At 38.0% G+C, this 20,850-nt stretch overlaps 1 protein-coding gene across 1 annotated transcript in view; it reads right to left on the reverse strand.

The window, feature by feature from the left end:
- The window catches only part of LOC143030916 (polycystin-1-like protein 2), a 292,044-nt gene that overhangs the window by 152,967 nt on the left and 118,227 nt on the right, over window positions 1-20,850 (reverse strand). The window contains exon 15 of the mRNA XM_076194168.1: window positions 264-371. Within this exon, the coding sequence (XP_076050283.1) occupies window positions 264-371 (108 nt within the window). The remainder of the gene's footprint in view (window positions 1-263; window positions 372-20,850) is intronic.

The following is a 20,850-nucleotide window of genomic DNA, read 5'->3' on the forward strand; positions in this document are numbered from 1 at the left end:
TATATATATATACATAACTACATATATATATACTTAAACTTAAGTTGAAGTGATAATTAACCAAGAAAATTTCTGAAAGGACAATATCAATAGAAGTAGTAATAAAAGTATCTTGTAGTAGTGGTATAAACAGAAGTAGCATCAATATTAGTAGTAGTGGTATCTACATCCTAGATAATTTAATATGCTTTCACTGTCATATGATTTCTGGTAATGGCAATCAAACCTAAACACAGATTCCTTAGTTAAGCGGGTCACCTTACCTGTATATTAGATTTGCATGAAGCTTCTTTAACGCTGCCAGTGAAGACGACAAGCTCATAGAGGTACTTGTCCTCCGGCTTGTTGTCCGGCAGTGGAGTAACACCCATCTGTGCGGAAACGACATATTAGGGAGAGAAGGAGTACAGCAGGAGAATGTGGGCCCTAAAAAAAATTCCTGGAAGATCAAGGGAATGTTGGCATCTCTATGAGGCCAGTTCCCTCCAAGAATAAAGAAAATTCTTCTTTTGAAGAAGGACCACAAAACGTTCATTTCTTCTATTCATTGGGAATTGAAGGGTGTTAACGAATTTAGAGCACCCAAAGAAAGGTAGAGAATAAGATTTATAATTTATATGATATATGGAAAGAGTGTTTCCTTAATGTAGTTGTAGGAAGACAGAGAAAAATACGCATATAAGACCTTACACTATCCATAGCTCAGGCCATATATAAGCTTAGACCTCTCTCCTTAGATGATACTAACTGTCGATGATGAGTCCAACACATGATCCAAAAACTTTGTGAATCACATACACGTAGCTGCACAAACACATCATTGTACCAATTTATAAGGGAGGTGATAAGGAAGATCCATCTAACTACAGACCGGTCTCACTAACAAGCACAATAGCAAAAATTTGTGAAAGAGTGATCAAAAACAGATGGGTTAAGTACCTGGAAGAAAAATCTATACTGAACCCAAATCAAATTGGATTTAGACAAGGGAGATCCTGCACAACAAATCTGATTTGCTTTTACTCAAGATTAGTAGACATAATACAAGAAAGAGATGGATGGGCAGACTGTGCTTTTCTGGACCTGCAAAAGGCATTCGATAACCTCATAGGAAACTAATAAATAAGATAGAGTCAAAAGGTGGCATCAGAGGAAAATTATTGGAATGGATGAAAGACTTTCTGATTGGGAGGAAAATGAGAGTTGTAATTAGAGAAAAATTCTCCAACTGGGAAGAAGTAAAAAGCGGGGTCCCGCAAGGATCAGTACTGGCACCGATCATGTTCGCTGTATACATTAAGAAGGTAAAAACGGAAGAGGACTGCAACTCATTGCAACAAGATCTGGACACAATATGGAATTGGACTCAAAAATGGGAAGTAAAATTCAATATTAAGAAATGCAGTATAATAGAATTTGGAAAGAGTAAAAATAGAATATCAAAAGATTACAGAATTGGGGAAGAAAAAATAAATAAAACAAACTATGAAAAAGATCTTGGAGTGATGATTGGAAAGGACATGAAACCAGATAAGCAAATAAACAAGATGTTCGGAGAAACCTACAACTTATTGAGAGCAATCAAAGTGGCATTTACCTATATGGACGAAGAAATGATAAGGAAAATACTTACTACACTAATAAGACCAAAACTCGAGTACGCAGCATCACTTTGGACACCCAGTACCAAAAAGAATATTAAGAAACTAGAAAGATTACAAAGAGCGACAACAAAACTAGCACCGACACTCGCCGAACTAATATATGAGCAAAGACTATCCAAATTGAAACTACCAACTCTGGAACAAAGAAGAGAAAGAGGAGATTTGCTATCTACAGAATAATGAAAGGAATGGAAGTTTTAGACGGGAACGACCTATTAATGTGGGACAACGGTAAAACAAGAGGACACGGAAAAAACTTGAAAAAGGAGTTATAGAAAAAACTTGAAAAGGAACAGTTTCCCACACAGAGCGATAAATACATGGAACAAATTAGACAACAAAACAGTATGTGCTAACACTATACAAGATTTTAAGATAAAACTTGATGCGGAGAGATACAAAGATGGGTCACCACGAGCATAGCTCCCCTCCCGTATATTACAACTAGGTAAATACACACAAGAATTTAAGAGCAAACCTGATGCTGAAAGATACAAAGATGGGTCACTATGAGCATAGCTTCCTTCCTGTATAATACAACAGAGACACACACACACACACACACACGCAGAGATGAAAAGAGAAATTATGAAAAAAAGATAATAGACAAATGTAAAGAACCCAAACTTTTTTACAAATATGGAAAAACTGAAAAACAAACAAGAAATAGAAAAACTGCGCCAAGATAAAAAGGAATTTACAGAAGAACTGGAAATGGCTGAAATAATGAACAACCACTTCAGATCAGTATTCACAATAGAAAACTCACCTAACAGTGAAGTTAGAGAGACAGAATTATCCCCAGCAATGAAAGAAATAAACATAACACACAAAGAAATCAGTGATCAAATTAAAACCCTGGATGTCAGAAAATCACATGACCCAGACGGAATAGCAAACTGGATACTGAAAGAATGCATGGAAGAATTAACTGACAAAATATATGATATAATTAAATCCTCACTTAAAGAAGGAAAAGTACCATTGGACTGGAAAAAAGCAAACATTGTACCAATTTATAAGGGAGGTGATAAGGAAGATCCATCTAACTACAGACCGTCTCACTAACAAGCATACATACATATATCAAGGCTTTTTCCCCCTTACCAGGGGGTTAGCCAAAAAGGACAAGGCACAAAAACATTCCCACCCATTTCATCCCCAAAAACACTCCACACCCCTCCACCCTCCCTCCCATCTTAGCACCTCCTAGATGACGGGTCATCCCTGCACCCTGTCCACTGCCCTGGGTCAGAAGCAGTGTCGCAGGACACAGCACATCCACAGCAAGGGAGATCCTGTACAACAAATCTGATCTGCTTTTACTCAAGATTAGTAGACATAATACAAGAAAGAGATGGATGGGCAGACTGTGCTTTTCTGGACCTGCAAAAGGCATTCGATAAGGTACCTCATAGGAAACTAATAAATAAGATAGAGTCAAAAGGTGGCATCAGAGGAAAATTATTGGAATGGATGAAAGACTTCCTGATTGGGAGGAAAATGAGAGTTGTAATTAGAGAAAAATTCTCCAACTGGGAAGAAGTAAAAAGCAGTGTCCCGCAAGGATCAGTACTGGCCCCGATCATGTTCGCTGTATACATTAATGACATGAATGAAGGCGTGGAGTACTATATAAATTTTTTTTGCAGATGATGCAAAATTACTTAAGAAGGTAAAAACGGAAGAGGACTGCAACTCATTGCAACAAGATCTGGACACAATAGGAATTGGACTCAAAAGTGGGAAGTAAAATTCAATATTAAGAAATGCAGTATAATGGAATTTGGAAAGAGTAGAAACAGAATATCAAAAGATTACATAATTGGGGAAGGAGAAAAAAAAAAAAAAAAAAAAAAAAAAAACTATGAAAAAGATCATGGAGTGATGATTGGAAAGGACATGAAACCAGATAAGCATATAAATAAGATGTTCGGAGAAACCTACAACTTATTGAGAGCAATCAAAGTGGTATTTACTTATATGGACGAAGAAATGATAAGGAAAATACTAACTACACTAATAAGACCAAAACTTGAGTATGCAGCATCACTTTGGACACCCAGTACCAAAAAGAATATTAAGAAACTAGAAAGATTACAAAGAGCGACAACAAAACTAGCACCGACACTCGCCGAACTAACATATGAGCAAAGACTATCCAAATTGAAACTACCAACTCTGGAACAAAGAAGAGAAAGAGGAGATTTGCTATCTACAGAATAATGAAAGGAGTGGAAGTTTTAGACAGGAACGACCTATTAGTGTGGGAAAACGGTAAAACAAGAGGACACGGAAATAAATTGAAAAAGGATAGTTATAGAAAAAACTTGAAAAGGAACAGTTTCCCACACAGAGCGATAAATACATGGAACAAATTAGACAACAAAACAGTATGTGCTAACACTATACAAGATTTTAAGATAAAACTTGATGCAGAGAGATACAAAGATGGGTCACCACGAGCATAGCTCCCCTCCCGTATATTACAACTAGGTAAATACACACTAATAAGACCTAAACTAGAGTATGCTGCAACACTATGGGCACTGCACAAAAAAGAACATAAGAAAATTAGAAAGAATCAAAAGAGCAGCGACAAAAATGGCACCTACACTATCAACTTTGATATACGAACAAAGATTGGAGAATTGACATCTATCAACACTGGAACAGAGAAGAGAAAGAGGTGATTAGTTGACCATTTACAGAATTATGAAAGGGATGGAAATTCTCGATAGAGACAACTTATTAAAATGGGACAGAAGAGAAACAAGAAGGCAAGAAAAGAAGCTAAAGAAGCAGTTACAGAAGAGACCTGAAAAAGAATAGCTTCCCACATAGAGTGATTGATGTCTGGAACAAACTAAATGGAGAAACAGTGAAAGCCAAAAATATAGAAGATTTTAGGAATAAACTGGATGCAGAGAGGGATACAAGAATGGGTCACTACAAGCATAGCTCTCGCTCCGTAAAATAAAACTAGGTAAATACAAATATAGAAGAAAAAAAAAAAAAAAAAAAAAAAAAAAAAAAAAAAAAAAAAAAAAAAAAAAAAAAAAAAAAAAAAAAAAAAAGGAAGACTAATGTATCACAAAACAGATTTTGAGAAACTTCGCAAATTCTTTCCAGAAGCAAACTGGGAAAAACTTAATAATGAAGAAACAAAGATGGAAGAGAAATGGACAATTTGGAAGGAAATCTATAATCAAGGAGTGGATAAGTATGTACCTAGACATACATACATATACCTAGCCAAAAAGAAAAGGGCATAAAATCATTCCCATCCATTCCAACCCTAAATACACTCCACCCTCCCTCTTATCTTAGCACCTTCTGGATGACGGCTCATCCCTGTATCTTGTCCACTGCCCTGGGTCAGAGGCAGTGTTGCTAGACACAGCAAGGCCGCTTCATTAAATCGGCGACATGCCCTCTCTGTCCCCTCATGCAGAAAAGGAGATGGGGAGAAATCCCTTCAGGCTGCATCAAATTTTTCTCACACATACTACCTCACCCCCCATCCGCCCATTAGTAACAGACCCAACCGAAATACTACCTGGATTTTCCAACCTAACCAGAAGAGAATGGACACAAGCCAACAGGCTGATATCACAACAAGGCAAAACAGCCGTTAACCTGCATCGCTGGGGCTACAAAGACTCCCCAATATGCCCATCTTGTCATAACTCACCCCAAGATACAGACCATCTCGTACTGCACTGCCCAATCACAGCAGTGCCTGGGGGTTACCAGACTATCTATGAAGCAAATCAAACATTCATAGACTGGCTAGCAAATACAAAGTTGGAGGTGTAAGAAAGCCATACGATACTACTACCTCATGCATCACAGCATCATCCATATGCAACCATTCTCCATTCACCCCTGTCTTTTATCCTCTCCCATCCTTCCTCAACAGACATTCCCCTCTTCCCCAAAGCCCCCTTAACCCCATCCATCCATCTCATCCTAGGATGCCCCCTCATGTTCACTCCCTCCACATCTGCCTTCCATACCTCTTTTATTAGTCTTTCTTCACTCATTCTTTCCATGTGTCCAAACCAACCTAGACAAAAACAGGAAAGGGTATATATAAAATCCTGGTATAATAAAAAGTGCAGTGAGGCAAAAGACAGAAGAGATAAAGCCTGGAAAAGGTGGAAAAAGAAAAACAGAAAAGAAAAGAAAAGAAAAAAAACTGAGAAATGGAAAATATACATCATACTAAGAAATGACTGTAAAAGTACGTAGAGAAGAAAAAAGAAGTTATGAAAAAGACATAATGGACAAATGTAAAGATCAACCCAAATTATTTTATAGATATGTAAACGGCAAGCTAAAAATAAACAGGAAATACTTAAATTACATCAAGGTAACAAAGAATACACAAAAGATATAGAAATGGCAGATATGAACAAACATTTCAAATCTGTGTTCAGCAAAGGGGAAAAAATCTACAAAACTGTGATCAAATATATGAAGTAAGATTTCCTCCAATGAAAAAATTAAATATTACTCAGATTGAAATAAGGAATCAAATATTAAAGCTTGACATTAACAAGTCGCATGGCCCGGACAGAGTTGCAAACTGGATACTGAATAAATGTATAGATGAACTAGCAGGAAAAATATACAAAATAATTGAATACTCACTCAAAGAAGGAAAACTACCAGGAGACTGGAAAAATACCAATATATAAAGGGGAAAATAAGGAAGACCCAACAAATTATAGACTGGTGTCCCTAACGAGTACAATAGTTCAAATTTGTGAGAGATTCATCAAAAATAGATGGACAAAATATCTGGAGGAGAATAATATATTGAACCCAAGGCAATGTGGATTCAGACAGGTAAGATCATGTACCACTAATTTGATTTGTTTCTATTCAAGATTGATAGATATATCGCAAGAAAGGAATGGCTGGGCAAACGGTGCCTTCTTAGACCTACAAAAGGCATTTGATAAGGTTCCACACAGAAAATTGCTATATAAACTGGAAACAATAGGAGGCATACATAGAAAATTATTGAATTGGATGGAGGATTTCCTACATGGAAGAAAAATGAGAGTGGTGCTCAGAGACAAATATTGAAAATGGGAAGAAATGAGTAGTGGCGTCCCATAAGGTTCAATACTAGCTCCAATAATGTTTGCTATATATGTGAATGACATGGATGAAAGTACTGAATGTTACATGAACTTCTTTGCAAATGATGTAAAGTTATTAAAGAGAATAAGCTCCAAAATAGACTGTGTCACTACAGAGTGATCTGAACAAAGTTTCAGAGTGGAGCAAGAGATGGGAAATAGAATTCAACATCAAGAAATGCAATATAATCGAATTTGGGAAAAACAAGAATAGAATATCAGGACAGATAAACATATAAATAAAATAGTCAGAGAAACATAAAATTTGTTGAGATCAATAAAGGTGGCCTTTAAATACCTGGATAAGGAAATGATTAAGAAAATATTACTAACACTGATAAGGCCAAAACTGGAATATGGAGCACTGATATGGTCACCCAGTACAAAAAAGAATATAAGAAAATTAGAAAGAATTCAAAGAGCAATGACAAAGATGGCCAAAACACTTTCAAACCTGACATATGAACAAAGACTGGCCGAACTGGAATTGCCGACTCTGGAAGAAAGAAGAGAATGAGGGGGCCTACTAACCATCTACAGAATTATGAAAGGAAAAGAATGCCTTAATAAAGAAGACTTATTAAAGTGGGACAGAGGAAAAACAAGAGGACATGCAATGAAACTCAAAAAGGATAACTACAGAAGAGACCTGAAAAAGAACAGCTTCCACACAGAGTGGACAAAAATTAGTGTGTGCAAACACAATACAAGAATTTAAGAACAAACTTGATCTTGTGAGATACAAAAACGGGTCACCATGAGCATAGCTCCCCTTCCCGTAAAATACAAGTAAATATACACACATGCACACACACATACACACACAAACAAGCACCATTGCCAAAATTTGTGAGAAAATAATCAAGAATAGATGGGTAAAACATCTGGAAGACAATGACATATTAAACCCAAGACAATTCGGATTCAGACAAGGAAGATCATGCTCCACAAACTTAATATGCTTTTACTCAAGACTAATAGACATAGTGCAAGAAAGAAATGGATGGGCTGATTGTGCATTCCTAGACTTGCAAAAAGCCTTTGACAAAGTACCACACAGAAAACTACTAAAAAAAACTGGAACACATAGGAGGAATACAAGGAAACCTACTAAAATGGATAGAGGACTTTCTGACTGGTAGAAAGATGAGAGTAGTGCTCAGAGAAAAATATTCAGACTGGAAAGAGGTGATCAGTGGAGTACCGCAAGGATCTGTGCTGGCACCAATAATGTTTGCTATCTATATGAATGACATGGATGAGGACGTGAACTGCTACATGAGCTTCTTTGCCGATGACGCCAAACTGCTAAGGAAAATAGAAACTGATGAGGACTGTGAAGCACTGCAAGAAGACCTAAATAGGGTATGGAACTGGAGTCAGAAATGGGAAGTGGACTTTAATACTAAGAAGTGTAGCATAATGGAGTTTGGAAAAAGCAAAAACAGAATATCAGGAAAATATACAATTGGAACCAAAGAAGTAAAGAAAGTAGGATCCGAAAAAGATTTGGGAGTAATTATCACGAACGACTTGTCCTATGATATACAGATTAACAAAATTGTCGGGGAGACTTACAACTTGCTAAGATCAATAAAAGTGGCGTTTACATACTTGGACGAAGACATGATGAAAAAAATATTGGTTACATTGATAAGGCCTAGATTAGAGTATGCAGCGACATTGTGGTCCCCCAGTACCAAAAAGAATATAAAGAAAATAGAAAGAATCCAAAGAGCAGCTACAAAAATGGCACCTGCACTTGCAAACCTATCATACGAAGAGAGATTGGCTAAACTGGAGTTACCGACACTGGAGCAAAGAAGAGAGAGAGGTGACCTATTGACCATCTACAGAATCATGAAAGGCACAGAGGTACTCGATAGTGAGAACTTACTTAACTGGGACAAAAGAAACACAAGAGGACATGGAAAGAAAATAAAAAAACATAGCTATAGAAGAGAACTGAAGAAAAACAGTTTTCCTCATAGAGTTTTGGACACTTGGAACAAACTGGACAATGAAATAGTATGCGCAAAAACCATTCATGAGTTTAAAAACAAACTAGACACTGCAAGATACAAAGGCGGGACAACACGAGCATAGCTCCCCTTCCCGCAAAATACAACTAGGTAAATACACGCACACACTCAGAGGAAAAACAAGAGGACATGCAATGAAACTCAAAAAGGACAGCTACAGAAGAGACCTGAAAAAGAACAGCTTTCCACACAGAGTGATAGATATATGGAACAAATTGGAAAAAAAACTGTGTGCAAACACAATACAAGACTTTAAGAACAAACTTGATCTTGTGAAATACCAAAATGGGCCACCATGAGCATAGCTCCCCTTCCCGTATAATACAACTAGGTAAATACATGCACACACACAAACCACATGACTTGATGCCCAGTGGTAGCATTCACAACTGCTGCTACAGCGGGCAAGTTTGAATCCCACCACTACCCTGGGCTGAAATAATTTCAGGAGGGAAATAGCTGTCGATCACGAGTCCAACATGTGATCCAAGACCATGGTGAATCACACACACACAAATGGACATTACACATACATACATAAACCAAGGCTTTTTCCCCCTTACGAGGGAGGTAGCCAAAAAGAAAAAGGCATAAAACCATTCCCACCCATTCCATCCCTAAATACACTCCACCCCCCTTCTTATCTTAGCACCTCCACATTACACATGCACACGCAAATAAATGTGCACGCTGGATCATGGTTGTCTGGGAATAGGAAGCTACCAATAATTCCTAAGGCAATACCTCCATTATTTTTTTTTTTTAAAGCCATTTTTCTAGGTTGTCCAAGTATATTTGGAAGTTCTTAGCAGCTATTTTGTAGCATAGTTGAGTTTAGGTGTTATGCTCTAGATCTGGATTTAGATCACTTTAAACAGGTTAATAATGGCGAGTGTATTGCCACTTGGGGGACTCCATTGTGCAATATTTTTGTCTTAGATTTAAAAATATATGAATCCAGGAGACTTCGAGACCATAAGGCCTATATCAGGCAGTTCCATATCTCTTACCACCTGTCATCCTCATCCATAAATTTATCTAATCTTCTCTTAAAACTACCATTTGTTTCTGCGATCATTACACTGGGTCTATTCCATCCTTTAACCACAAAGATGATAAACTACATTTTGCCTATTTCCTTCTTAATTTGGTTCTTTTGCGTTAGAGGGGGTTTACACGGTCTAACAGTTCGTCGAACGCGGTTCGACAGACATGTGTTTAAAGTGATGTGTGAACGGAGTATTTGGTTGTCGAACACATTGTTCAACAACCAAATACCCCGTTCACACATCACTTTAAACACGTGTCTGTCGAACCGTGTTCGACGAACCATTAGACCGTGTAAACCCCCTCTTACTCTGCACTGTTTGCTAACTAAAAACTTTGTTGGCCATTTCTTGTCACTGCTTTGAACATCTGTTCCTGTGATCTTTCTGACAGTATACAGTAGTTCTGACAACTTTATCAATTACGTTGTTTGTCTATAACCACCATTACTGTTCTTTCTGGCAATTATTGGTGGACTCCTCTTCCTTGAAACCATGTTGGTTATTTATGTTTCTTTCAGTAATCTACTTTTCCATTAATATGAATAAAGTAGATAGTAAAGCAATTGATCTATAGGATGCTTTCTTTTCTGTTGGTTTGCTTGGTTTGAGTACGAGTATTATATTTGCTCTTTACTAGATTGTTGGAATTATGGTGTATAGCCAGAAATGGTTAAATATATTAATCAGAGCATTTATTGCATTTGGACTGATGTGATCTAGATATGTTTTTGAAGTATTAACAAGGACTTCTGCAAAGGAAATCCTTTGTTGTCCATTCTACGTCTATATCATGGTAGGATGTGTTTGACAACTTTATCTAGTTTGATTTAGTTATTTTTCTATTTTCTGGAGTGATGAATTTGAAACTTGATTTAGGGAATAGGTTGTTGATTATATTGAATTGCTGTATTTGGTGAGGATATTTTTCTGTGTGTTATTCCAATTGTTTCATGGGCATGGGGTCAGTTTTATATTTTCTATAGTTCTCTACATCTGTTGGTTATTCATTTTCCCATCTATTGTGTCTGTGCATCTTTCCCAGTTTTCTTTCTATCTCCTGTTTTTTGTTTTTAATATCTTTGTTTAGTTGTAGTAGCAGCTCTTTTTCTTGTTCTGTGAATTTTTTGTTTGTTTATTTTTGTAGGTGGCTATATCCAGTGTGTAGATTGGGTTGGATTTTTTTCTTCTTTAGCCTCTTGAACCACATAATTTGCTGGCACTACAAATAGCCAGTGCTCTGTCTATGAATAGGAACTAATTTATAGCAAAGGTCTCCAAGATTTTTTCTACTTCTGTATAGCAGTTAATTTTCACAGTTGATACATGTTTTCTTCTTCATAGGTTACATTTTCCCCCTTCTTGTTATGTAGCGAACTTTATTAAGAATTGGTCAGGGGGGAATGTCATGTATGATTTCCCTTTTTTGTTTATGTTTGGGGGGGGTGAGCATATTCTTATATCTGGGGACATTGCTTGTTGGTTTTGAGGAGGTTATCTGGTACAGTGGTTTAATTGGAGAGTTGTTCTCGTATATATATATATATATATATATATATATTATCTTAGTTCTGATGTTTGTGTGTTTAGCCAAATTTGATGGTGTGCACTCATGTCATCTGCCAGTATGTGGTTAGTTCATAAGTAGAATGGTTGGGGTTGTTGAATGTATCCTCCAAAGGTTAATGTGGTGGGTGGTATACTGTATGTATATTTGTGATGTATGCCGTTTATATGTATTTGAATTGATATTTCATTTGTGATGTGTGCCAGTTATTGTTTAGTTTCCTTTTTATTGTTAGAGAAGGGTGTGAATTTATTTCCACTTACCAAATTTATATGTCTACAAATAAAACCTTCAAGCAGTGCAGAAATGTGGTTCCTCTCAAACATCTCTTTTGGTGTGCTTTGCATTTCTTTTTGGGTGTGAAGGAACTAAATCTTCATACATCTTCTCCCAAAGCATTCGAAAGTGATAATATTCATATTGTGCTTTTACTGAATTTTACTCACTTGATTTTAATAACCTTTTCTAGGTATTGTTCTCCCTTATCTTACACACAGGCATGATGAGAATAATATTTCCTCCTCTCTTCATAGTTTCTCTCATTGGTACACCTACGTCTTGCTAGCAGCCATTTGTGCGGACATCTGGGCCCAAGACATAAACCCCCAGGATATAAAACACCACCAGGTTCCCATAGTGAGTTTATGTTCTGGGCCTAAAGGTTCTCACAAGTGGCAGTTGGTGAGTGTTGGAGAGATCTAGGTGCATTTGTTTAAATAATTTTACTTTCAAAATCAAGACATATATTCATGTATCTATTTTCGCCATACATACGGTTTTCCTTTTAAATTCCCAATTCAAGGAGTCATAAAATCAATCTATAAACATTAAGGACACAGGATATTTTTTTCCTTTCTAATCTTTCCACCTTTTCTGGAGGTGCCATATTGTTATATCTATCTCTATTGTTCTGTAAAATGCATATATATAATTTCTTTATCAGTTCCTTTCGTATTAGGCTCTTTTTAATATTTTTTCTTATCATCTTGCCCCTACAGTCTCAGCTTCTAGTGGGCAATCTCATCCGGAATATGCAGCTTAAATATATATATATATATATATATATATATATATATATATATATATATATATATATACATATATATACAGCATGCGCGGAAAGTAATGACGCCGCCCTTAATGAAACCTGTAAACTGAAGGTGAAGGTTAGTTTGCATGTGAAAATATATGAAATAATGCAAATTATGGTACTTATAGAAATTGGTTAAAATGAATATCCCTTCCTCCGTATCACCTTCTGGAGACGTCCTGGAACTGATAGTGCAAGGTTCTGGAGGGTTGTTTCAGGAATGGAGGCCCAGAGCTGGCAAATAGCGGATTCCAACCATGGCACTGATGAGGTGTCCATGTCACGTAATTTTCTTTTCATTAAACCCCAAAGGTTTTCCATCAGGTTAATATCAGGACTGTTACCTGGCCAGTCTTTAACCACTTCCATACGGTGACACCTACGTAGGCGGCACGAGGAGCAAGTGGGTACTCAATGTTGCCGAAGTCGCATCTTGATTATATTTATTGCAGTCGTACCTACGTAATTTTCATTCTCTCTAAACTGGCTTCATCAGTTTTTTATGGTTATCAAAATACACGGGTGAAAGAGAACGAACGATTGAGCACGGACTTTATTTTCATAATGCCATTATTATGATGCAACATCGCACGTCGGGCAGCTAATGCTGCCAGACATGCGATGTGCCCTGTAGTGAAGAGGTTAATGTAACTCACTTCACAGTCTCTTAGCCAGTCTGTCACAAGTTTGGCCGTGTGAGCAGGTGCTCCATCCTGCATATAAACCTCAGCCTTGGTCTCCTCAAAACAGTCAGGAAGATAGTCAGCCAATAACTCCAGATAGTTATACTGATTTACTTTTTCATTAGCAGGGAGTACAACCAGCTTGTCAACACCATAATACGTAAATCCTGCCCAAACCATAAGCGAGGCAGGGTGCTTGACGACCTTGTTCGTGAAGCGAGGTTTCAAGGGGTCATCACCAGGCTTGCAGTAGACCTTGGCTGCTGGGGCGCCAGTCACTGTGAAAGTCGATTCGTCACTCCAGAAGACTGTTTTCCACTTTTCATCTGTCCATGTTGAATATTTCTTTGCAAATTTTAGATGTTTAACAACTTGCCAACAAGTAACCCAAGGAGTAGTGCGGGCACGGTAACTTTTATAATTCAGGTCATCGTGTAGTAGCTGCTGGATTGAGCTGATAGAGACATCAAGGAGATTCGGGTTCTTCTCTTTCAGAAGCCTTGCAGTTAAGTGAGGATCCTTCCTTACTTGCCTATCAATGAGTTTTCTGGTCCTAAATGTAGTCTTGCGAGGTCTACCAGGCTTTGGCAAAGGGGCAGGAACACAGGCCTCCTCAGAGTCATGGTACCTCGAGCAACCGCTGCATTATACGTAGCTTAACACCTGTGAGTCTTGATATTTCGGGTAATTTATGGTCTGCCTTAAATAATGCAACTATTTCAACATGTTTGTCCTTATCCAGGGTTTGTTTGGGCATGGTAAGGGGTGTATAGGAGGCACAATTGGGTGGTAACACGACCCCAAATAAGGGAAAAAAGTGGGAGACCAAAAAAATACAAACAATCGTCACAATAACCCGTGTTACTGAGATAAACAAACTGCTGCCACACACCCATACAGTGCCACCAGTTGCCGCATAGAAAACATCAGCTCATACCGCGCTTCATTTGGTGGTACTTTTGAGGGCCAAAGACTTTCCGTGAAAAGTAATAACGCTTAGCGTAAAGCGTCATTGCTTTCTGCGCATACTGTATATATACACTCATGCCTCGATTTAACGGACTAAAAGGGAGAAACACCGGTCTGATATACCCGATTGTCCGAATTTTCCGATACTACTGTATTTCAACAATTACGTTACAAAAAAATGAGGAATGAATACAGTACGGTACTTTTACTTAAGCACACTATCCAATCTGTTAGTGTAAATACCTGGGATCTGGCCCAAAATTTTCACCCCAAGAGTACCAAGTCCAAAATTTTCATCGACTGAATACTTCAGCGAATATTGGGTAAGTTGTTCCTTTTGTTTACGAATATCAGACACAGTTTGTTTCTATACACCATATCCTCTTCCATACGGTGCCGCCTACGTAGGCGGCATGAGGAGCAAGTGGATATGCGAGGCTGCCATATTGGCGTCTTGATTATATTTATTGTAGTTGCCCCTGCGTAATGACATACTCTCTAAACTGTCTTCATCACATTTTCTATGGTTATCAAAATTCACGGGTGAAAGAGAGAATGATCAATATAAGCAGTGACTATTTTTTATGATGCGAGTATTATGACGCAACATCGTACGTCTGGCAGCTAATGCTGCCTGCGAGATTTTGGCCCGGAGTGAAGTGGATATTCATCACACACCTGCTTCACTGACATTCCACTTTCCAACTTTTTAATCAACTCAAGCTTCTGTGATACTGTTAAATTGACTCTTTTCCTCTTTTCTACAGGATGTACAGGTGCCATGGTTAAAAAAACTGTTGAATTATTTCACAAACAACACACAAAACAGGGCCAAAAAGGTCGAAAAACACGGACCAAACAGCTCCACGTGTTCCGGCACAGTTGTAAACACAGCGACCATAGGTCATCTGGCGGTCAACTGCGGAAACATCGGACCGTGTCCGGTCGCTCCGGAAGCTACAGATTTTGTCCGTTGCATCCGAAATCCGTTAAAGCGAGGTCCGTTAAATCGAGGTATGAGTGTATATATAATCTATATATCTCGAATACAAATCTGACAGGTAATTTATTCTCTTCCCATTGGCTACTTTTCTATAAAAGTTACTTGTCTAAGTTTTCATACCCATGAGTAATTTCCTTGATCCATTTTCTTTGGGATTCACTCTCATTCTCTACCCAGTCAATATTCAATCTTTCCTCCACTTCCATATATCCTTGGTATTTATGTCTTTGTCAAATATACCATCCTTATCACTGCTGGAAATAGATCTCAATAGTCGCTTGTTCCTCTTCTCATATTTCATTAACATTTCCTTCCTTAGCCTGGTTAATTACACTGGCCTGCGTTTAATTTTTTTTTTCAAAGGTCGAAGGTTTTTCAATAGATTTATAGTTTTTTTGGTGCGCTGAATCCAAAAATGCCATACGTTTCCTTGGATCAGGTCTAGTTTTTGAGATATGAGAAGTGCAACTTTTGGGCCTTGTATAGTACTAAGTATAAGGAAAACGAGGCTGCAGGTATAGCCTATACTTATTTTTTTTTTGCATAAAAATTATACTGTAGCACCCCGAAACTGATACTGAAACCTAATGATGTTTTTGTTTACTTTCAGGAAACTGAAACCGAAACTGAAACTGCATTGACAACACTGAAACTGAAAATGGTTTAGAAAAGTGTGATCTCCAATCAATGTGACTGATTTAATAAGAATCTGTGCTTTTTACAAGAATCTGTGCTTCTTGTGTTTCTATTTTGGACACGTATCTTAGATTGACAGAAAATGGAACGCAAATGCACAATTCATCTTGATAGGTTCTGCTACATATGTGGTAATGTGATTCTTCCTCATCGACTAGCAAATATAACTGATTTTGTGAAGAGGGCATATCATGCTTACTTTGGAGTTAAGCTTGGGGACCAGGACAAGCCATTTGCACCCCATGTTAGCTGCAGAACATGTGTCGAGAACTTGCGTGATTGGAGAAATAAAAAAAGGAAGAGTATGCCATTCGCTGTTCCAATGGTTTGGAGAGAGGGTAAAGATCATGTGTCAGACTGCTATTTCTGCATGACTAATCTTAAAGGAGTCAACCGCAAAAACAAGCATTGTATTCAGTATCCTAATGTTCCGTCTGCCATACGACCAGTCCCTCATGGTCCAGGCCTGCCCGTTCCCGAGCCAGATGTTGCATTGGAATCTAGCTCTGAATCAGAATCTGATAACGTACTAGACAGGGCAGAGGGTGGAGAATACATGCCAGAAGAAAATGACCGGCCAGTGCCTCTAACACAAGCAGATCTCAATGACCTGACACGGGATCTAAACCTATCAAAGGAATCAGCACAGCTTCTGGGTTCTCGTCTTTGTAAGAAAAATTTGCTAGCACCTGAGACAACATTCTTTTGGTACCGAGAGCGTGAAAGAGAATTTAGACAGTTCTTCACAACCCAGAAGGACTCGTCATTAGTTTACTGCAACAACATTGCTGGTTTGATTCAATCAATGGGGCTGGACTATGTTGCTACTGAATGGAGACTGTTCATCGACTCTTCCAGCAGAAGTCTCAAGGCAGTCCTCCTTCACAACGGAAATAAATACTCTTCAATTCCAATCGGTCATTCGGTGCAAATGAAAGAAACTCATGACAACATGGATCAGCTACTGTCTGCTCTAAACTACAATGACCATGGTTGGTTGATCTGTGGATATCTTAAGGTAGTTGGATTGGTTTTGGGACTACAGGGTGGGTACACAAAGTATCCATGCTTTTTGTGTTTGTGGGATAGTCGGGCTGATGATCAACATTTTGTCAGACAAGAATGGGCACCACGACAACGTTTGGAACCTGGTTCACACAATGTTCAGGCTCCTTCTCTTGTTGAACCAAACAAGGTCTTACTCCCACCTTTACATATCAAACTGGGACTGATGAAGAACTTTGTGAAGGCAATGGACAAGGACGGCATGGGATTTACTTTTCTTAGCAGAAGTTTCCTCGGATCAGTCTGGAAAAGCTTAAGGCTGGCATCTTTGATGGGCCTCAGATAAGGGAACTTATGAAGGACTCAATGTTTGACGAAGCACTGAATGCAGCTGAGCTGTCCGTTTGGTGGTCGCTTAAGGGGGTACGCGACACCTGGAGGTCATTTTCTAAAATATTTAGAGTAAAGAGCTGAAACTTCTCAGGTAAATAGGTATCCATATTGCCTACATTTTAGGTGAAGCAGAATGATGTATGTACACATGTACGTATACCAGTAGCGACATTTAAAAGTGCACAGCACCATAATACGTGGACCAATTTGTTTTATATTTTGTCTATAATTAGTCAGTAGGCACACCTAGGGCCGGTCATTGAGTAATTGAACAATTTCCTTTAGACTTTTGCATACAGGCATTTCAATTTTAATGTCTGGCAAAAATTGTGAAAAATAAATTTTTTTTGCTCTTGTTTCCATTATTACTCCAAACTCTTTCATCCTATTCAAAATATTCGAACGATCGGCCCTAGCAGTTACTAAAAGTAATATTCCCTGTAAGTTTCATCTAAATCTGATGTATATTAGATTTTTTATGATTAAAAAAAAGTAGAAAAATATTGAACAGAGATATGGCAACTTGAAATATGAATATATCTGTAACTTGCTTATAGTTTCACCAATTTGACTGATTTTTTCATGGCTTAATTCTTATTATATAATAAGTACAGTAAAAATTATCAACATATTTTAATTATAAGTACTTTAAATAGTGAAAAACTAAAGTATAAGTATGTCACAGTAGTGACGACGCACAGACGACAACATCATATAATTTGCTTTTTTGCACCTTTGGCGGTTTCTTCATATGAAACCTCTCTGCTGGGGGTCTTCAAGGTATCTAAATCATTGGAAAGAGGTTTATTTTCCAGTAGTGGGCTCCTTCTCTTTCCTCATCAGATTCCCCTCACCAATCTATGTTGGTAGGGCACCCCCTCCAGCATCATATGATGTCCCTTCTTCTTTCTTCTTCCTGTATAGCCTTGATCTTTTTCCTCTTGCTTTCTTCTTTGGACTTAATCTCCCTCTTTGAATTGTTTAGTCTAATGTTGTCCTTTACCTCTGTCACCGTCACAGAGGTGCAGGTGAGGGCGGTGGTGGAGTGAGAGGTGGTGAGATCTTTAGTCGTCTTTGACTGCTTGCCATCTTTAACTGCTGTTTTTTGTCATTGTGATGTTCTTTTGTTCTTTTTGCTACCCATGATGACTGTACTAAAGAGTAATATGTACTAGTTAAAGTAATAGATTGCAATGAGAGCTCATGAGACATGCGTACTTCCCTTTTCAGAGCTAGCCGGGAACTAACGCTTAGTTTCGCACAAAGTTGGCGAAATATTCTCCCTCCACCTTCCTCCCTTCCCCTCCACAATCGTATTGGCCGTTGATACACTGGGCGAGTGTAAATTCAATCAAATTTCAACGTTATTCGCTGCGCCTCAAGGTCCTAAGTGGCACGCCTCCCTCTAGTGTGGGTTGCGCCTTTAAATCTGTCCCTTTAAACCTCACCCAGGACCTTTAAATTGCACGCGGCTGGAAAATTATTTGTCGGGATTTATTTCTAAGTGGTATACGAACATTTTGAACAGTTTTGAAAAATGCCATATCTTCACCAAATTCACCCCCCCAGGTGTCGCGTACCCCCTTAAGTCAGTGATAAGAAACTTTCTAGGAAATAACCGAAGTGCAGAATACGAGAAAGAAGTCGATGAGCTCTTGAACAGCTATCAAAAATTAGGGGCTCGCATGTCAGTCAAAATGCACTTTCTACGGTCCCACTTGGACTATTTCCCTCAGAACTGTGGTGACTTCAGTGAGGAACAGGGAGAACGTTTCCACCAGGATATTCGTGTCATGGAAGAACGCTACCAAGGCCGGTGGGATGTGAGCTTTCTTGCAGACTACTGTTGATGTTTGAAACGAGACGTGGTGGCTGCCACAGGAGAAAGTCACTGAAAAGACCCTTCATCCATGATTAGATTTTCTGTAATATATCCTCTTTATCTTCTGAACTATGCAAGAATTTTTCTTTTTCTTTTGTCAAGAATTTTTTTCCAAAATTAAAGGGAATAAATAGCACTAAATGGCGTTTTTAATTATTTTTACCGCCTCGTATCTAAAAAACGTGACCTGATTGAACAAAATGAGTGTGATTTTTAGATTCTGCATAGCAAATTACCCTAGAATCAGTTATCAGATGTTTTACCTTTGAAACTTCGCAGGCCAGTGTTATCCACCTCTTAAATGATTCTACTTCCTATATATTTATCTGTTTTTTGACAACCTCTCAATATTAGTCTCCATAGAAGTGACTCACCATGACCATTATTCCAAAATATTCCGCAAACCCCCTGTCCTTCATTCATTTCTACCTCTTGCACCCTCCCTTGTTCTATGGACATAATTTTCTGTTCTAACATTCTTTCTAGACTGTCTAACCATCTTACAGACTTCCTCTCTGTTGCACTCATTCTTTCATAAAAAAAAATTGCCATACATTTCACATACATTCTTTCCTTATGACCAAACCATCTCAATAATTAGGTATGCTTTATTAGCCAGTCTCTTTGTAATACCAAACTTTTTTAATTTTCTGTCCTAACATTCCTTCTAGACTGTCTAACCATCTCACAGATGGTCTTCCTCTCTGTTGCACTCGTTCTTTCATAAAAAAAATTGCCATATGTTTCACATACATTCTTTCCTTATAACCAAACCATCTCAATAATTAGGTATGCCTTATTAGCCAGCTTCTTTGTAATACCAAAATTTTCTCTATTATCTTATCCCAGTGCATTACACCACAAATGTTTCTTTAGCACTTAATTACCTGTACATTTAAATAGCTATTCTGGAGTCCTGTCTTTGTGTATCTACACTACATTATATACCACCACACTGTCATATAGCCCCCTCTTTGCATTTGTTTCCAAGTACCTATATTCCAACACTTTTCACATACACACACACATCCATATCTTTACAATCTCCAGCTTACTTCAACACTTATTCCTTCTTTGTCTGTGACTCTAAATCCTTGATATTCAAAAATGTCCACTTCCTTGAGCAACACCCAGTCATGTTTACATCCAACATTCTTCCATTTCTATTCCTTGCATATCTCATTACCTAGCTTTTGCCTACTCATTCGCAACTTTCGTCTTTCACGCACTCCCCCAAACTCTGTCAATGACCACTGCAGCTTCTCTTCCAAGTTAGTCCGTATTTACCTAGTTGTATGTTACAGGAAGGGGAGTTATGCTCGTGGTGTCCCGTCTTCATGTCTCATTTTATCTAGACTGTTTTTAAATTCATGTATTGTTTTTGCACACAACAATTTCTCATCTAACTTGTTCCAAATGTCTATTCCTCTGTGGGGAAAGCTATTCTTTTTCAGATCTCTTCTATAATTGCAAACAGCAGTTGCTTTAACTTTCATATTCAACCATCCTTTTCAACCAGTTCTAACCTTCTTGCTAATACTCCTTCAGCTACCCCCCTCATCATACCATCTATATATACTGTTCATCAAACAACATTGGTGGCCATTATACATCCCCCTTACAAGTCGACTTTTATGTAAAACAGTCACTCTCGCTC

Source organism: Oratosquilla oratoria, chromosome 12, assembly GCF_046742065.1.
Source record: "Oratosquilla oratoria isolate Oo_2021 chromosome 12, ASM4674206v1, whole genome shotgun sequence".
Classification (NCBI taxonomy): domain Eukaryota; kingdom Metazoa; phylum Arthropoda; class Malacostraca; order Stomatopoda; family Squillidae; genus Oratosquilla; species Oratosquilla oratoria.